The sequence below is a fragment of the Amblyraja radiata genome, chromosome 7 (genome assembly GCF_010909765.2).
Source record: "Amblyraja radiata isolate CabotCenter1 chromosome 7, sAmbRad1.1.pri, whole genome shotgun sequence".
NCBI lineage: Eukaryota > Metazoa > Chordata > Chondrichthyes > Rajiformes > Rajidae > Amblyraja > Amblyraja radiata.
The window spans coordinates 90611111-90615725 of NC_045962.1; the positions used below are offsets into that span (position 1 = coordinate 90611111).

Sequence of the window (4615 nt, forward strand, 5' to 3'; positions counted from 1 at the left end):
CCCTCTCATCCTTCTAAATTCCAGTGAATGCAAGCCCAGTCGACCCATTCTTTCATTCTTTGCTTTCAGGCCATGTTCTCATTGAGATGCCATTATAAACATGATAACAGCACAGGGGAGATTTGACCAGTGGAATGTTTCCATTAGAACCGCAATGTCCAGAAATTCAAACTACCTTGACAACTCTCTTTGCCTCCCTCTTTCCCCACTACACTAACTCCCATTGTTTCTTGTTTTCATCTGTGGCTTCATTTGCATCTGTGGCCTTTCACAAAATGTTACCTGTGAAATGTTATATGAAAAGTACTTTATTTTCAGTCTGTTTATTTCCTGTTACGTATAGGATTGCACGAATGGTGGTGAATTAATATGCAGCAGCTTCTGTTAGAAATGTAATGATGGTTGATTTGAACTTGGTGTACTTCTGCTCAAACTGCCCTGAAAACGTTGTCATTATCTGTTTGTCCCCCCCTCACCACCACCAACCCCGCCCCCCCCCCCACCCGCCCACCCGCCCACTCTACACTCCACAAAGTATCTTGTCCATCTCACTCAATTTGCATCTGAGCCCTTTCAACAACGGTTACCTGTTACCCTGGTGTGAAAAGTCCCCGCATACTCTGTTTGTCAGTGTCACCTCTCACCCTTGCTTGTTCCCCCACATTCCCCACCACAATTTACCACCTACTCCCTTGATACTCTGTGTCGAATTTCTGCTGAGTTTGCATCCTTCCTTTCACCAATGTTACCTGTGTTCCTGAAATATAAAATACTTTGTTCTACTTTCTACAGTCTTTCAAAGGGTCACAACCCATTGCTTTCAATTCCTTCCATAGATGCGGTCTGACCAATTGAGTTACTCCAGCGCTTTGTGTTTAGCTCAAGATTCCAGCATCTGCAGTTCCCTGTTCCTCATTCTTACTTTGCCAGCTTAGTGCTACAAGCAGGATAATTGAACAGGGCAGAATGGACCAGTGCATGTGTTTCTATTTGACCTGCAATGGCCACAGAAGAGAAGGTGACTTATTTATATCTCTCCGCAGAAAGCTAATGGAATGTTGGCCTTCATAACAAGAGGATTTCAGTATAGGAGTAAAGAGGTTCTTCTGCAGTTGTATGGGGCTCTGGTGAGACCACATCTAGAGTATTGTGTACAGTTTTGGTCACCTAATTTGAGGAAGGACATCCTTGTGATTGAGGCAGTGCAGCGTAGGTTCACGAGATTGATCCCTGGGATGGCGGGACTGTCATATGAGGAAAGATTGAAATGACTAGGCTTGTATTCACTGGAGTTTAGAAGGATGAGGGGTCATCTTATAGAAACATATAAAATTATAAAAGGACTGGTCAAGCTAGATGCAGGAAAAATGTTCCCAATGTTGGGCGAGTCCAGAACCAGGGGCCACAGTCTCAGAATAAAGGGGAGGTCATTTAAGACTGAGGTGAGAAAAACCCTTTTTCACCCAGAGAGTTGTGAATTTATGGAATTCCCTGCCACAGAGGGCAGTGGAGGCCAAATCACTGGATGAATTTAAGAGAGAGTTAGATAGAGCACTAGGGGCTAGTGGAGTCAAGGGTTATGGGGAGAAGGCAGGCACGGGTTATTGATAGGGGATGATCAGCCATGATCACAGTGAATGGCGGTGCTGGGTCGAAGGGCCGAATGGCCTCCTCCTGCACCTATTTTCTATGTTTCTATGTTCTATGTTTCTAAAAGTAAAATCGCCAGCGAAATGGTAAAAATCTCGGGGTTTTTGCATCTGGTTTTCGGGAAAGATGGCGGTGCCCTACTCGGCTGCGGCTGCTCCCGACAGTAGCAGAAATTTAAAGGTAAATAAATCACTCACTTACTTATTCAATCCGGAGAGTTTGACGGTCGCTGTTCGGTGCGACTGTCAATCCGTGTTGAAACTGCGTGCGTCCAGCAGTTCGGAGTTGATGGATCGGGTCACTCTGAATACTCTATGGAGTCTCGGACTGCTGCGTTGGCTGGAGCCAGCGGCCCACGAAGCTGCGGAGTCTCCTACCAGCACTGGCCGCACTCGGAGGAGGAGGAGACGGTGCGACAGGAAGCAGAAACGCGGCACTCGTGGGGGGCTAACGGCAAAACTAAAGGCTAACCCCTGCAGAACTCCGCTTCCATCTATTCTGCTCACTAACGTCTGCTCCTTGGAGAGTAAGTTGGACTACCTGAGGCTGGATTTGGTAGCCAAACGGGAGGTGAGAGATGGCTGCGCCCTGATCTTAACAGAGACGTGGTTAAACTCTTCTGTTCCTGACGCCGCTATTAGCGTGGAGGGGCTAACAACATTCCGGTCGGACAGGAGCTGCACTCTCAGTGAGAAATCCCGGGTGGTGGTGTGTGCATTTACACTAATAACAGCTGGTGTAATAATGCCACAGTGGTCTCAAATCATTGCTCCCCAGACATTGAGTTTTTGACAATAAAGTGCAGACCCTTCTATGTGCCCAGGGAATTTACTATCAACCATCACAGCTGTGTACACCACCCCCCCCCCCCCAGTACAAACACTAAGGAGGCCCTGGATGCTCTATTGCTCCATCAGTGACTTGCAAACTACACACTGATGGTGCTTTATTGTTGCTGGGGATTTTAACCAGGCCAATATGAAGACAGTTCTCCCACATTACTACCAGCATGTGGACTTTGCAACCAGGGGAGTGAACACACTGAATCTAGCCTATACAAACATCAAGAAGGCATTCAAGGCAGTCCCCCGCCCCCACCTTCGCTCCTCAGGCCATATCTCTGTGATGCTAATTTCTGCATTCAGGCCCCTGTTTACCAGAGAAAACCCTACTGTGAAGCAGGTTAGGGTGTGGCCAGAGGGAGCTATGTCAGCATTACAGGATAGCTTTGAGTGCACGGACTGGGACATGTTCAAGAAGGCTGCAACTGACAGTCAATACACCAACCTGCAGGAGTATGCTGCGTTTGTGTCTGCTTACATGATAAAGTGCATAGAGGATGCCATCACTATATGGGCCGACCAGAAACCCTGGATGACCCCTGAAGTACGTGGAATCCAGAGCTTCTTTCATGACCCCATGGACACCAGGCGCATGTGGCAGGGAATCCAAACCATCACGGACTATAAGACTGCTCCACCACCCTGTGAAGACAACATAAACTTCCTCAATGAACTCATTAAATATTTTGGACGGTTCGAGGCATTGAACAACACACCTGTGAGGAAAGGTATTCCTCACTGTGATGAACAGGCACTCAGTCTTGATACAGTGGATGTCCGGAGTACCCTAAAAGGAGTGAGCACATGGAAGGCAGCAGGCCCTGATAACATACCAGGTCGGGTGCTCAGGGAATATGCTGATCAGCTGGCACATGTCCTTACTGACATCTTCAACACCTCGCTGAACCAGGCTGTCATCCCATCATGTTTCAAGACTTCCACCATCATACCAGTGCCAAAAAAATCTGCAATAACATGTCTCACCGATTACCGCCCTGTAGCACTCACTCCCATAATGATGAAGTGCTTCGAGAGGCTGGTCAGGGACCATATTACATCCAGACTCCCTCCACACTTGACCCGTCCCAGTTTGCTTACAGGCCAAACCGCTCCACAGAGGACGCCATATCCTCCGTATTCCACCTGAGCCTGGAACATCTAGAGGAGAAGAACACATATGTGCGAATGCTGTTTGTGGACTTTAGTTCAGCGTTCAATACAATCATCCCTCAGCACCTGATAAGCAAACTGGGTCCTTTGGGCCTCAGCACCCCCTTGTGTAAACTGGCTACGGGACATCCTCACTGACAGACCCCAGTCAGTGTGGGTTGGAAACAACACCTCCAACATCATCTCTCTGAGCACGGTTCCCCTCAGGGCTGTGTCCTGAATCCACTGTGTTTACCCTGATGACCCACGACTGTTGTGCCAGGTATAGTACAAATCACATCATGAAGTACACAGATGACACAACAGTGGTGGGCCTTATCCGGGACGACAATGAGCTGGCTTACAGGGAGGAGGTGAAACAACTGGTGGACAGGTGCAACACAAACAATCTGATCCTGAATGTTGACAAAACAAAGGAGGTCATCATTGACTTCAGGAGAAACCGGCACAGACACACACCACTACACATTAATGACATCGATGTGGAGTTGGTCAGTAGCACTAAGTTCCTGGGGTGCAGATCACTAACAGTCTGACCCTGGTCACAAAAACATCGCATCAATAGTTCAGAGAGCGCAGCAGCATTTGCACTTTCTGTGCGGATAAGAAGAGCTCATCTCCCCCATCCCATCCTCACCACTTTCTACAGGGGCACCATAGAGAGTATTTTGACCAGCTGAGGGGGGAGGGGGTGAGAGTGGGGTATGGATGGGAGGAGCGAAGGGGTGGAGGGTGGAGGGGGGGGGGGGGGGGGGGGGGGGGGGGAGAAGGGGGAGGATTGTTACCGAACTGAATTGAATTTCCTTTATTGTCATTCAGACCTTTCAGTCTGAACGGAATTTCATGCCTGCAGTCATACATACAATAATAAACAACAGTAAACACAAATTAACATCCACCACAGTGAGTCCACCAAGCACCTCCTCACTGTGATGGAGGCAAAAATCTTAGGG

At 48.3% G+C, this 4615-nt stretch overlaps 1 protein-coding gene across 1 annotated transcript in view; it reads right to left on the bottom strand.

Annotated features, from left to right (window-relative positions):
- Positions 1–3479: 3479 nt before the first annotated feature.
- The window catches only part of LOC116974920 (unconventional myosin-X-like), a 13569-nt gene continuing 12433 nt past the window's right edge, over positions 3480–4615 (bottom strand). The window contains exon 5 of the mRNA XM_033023527.1: positions 3480–3650. Coding sequence (XP_032879418.1) covers positions 3480–3650 — 171 coding nt within the window. The remainder of the gene's footprint in view (positions 3651–4615) is intronic.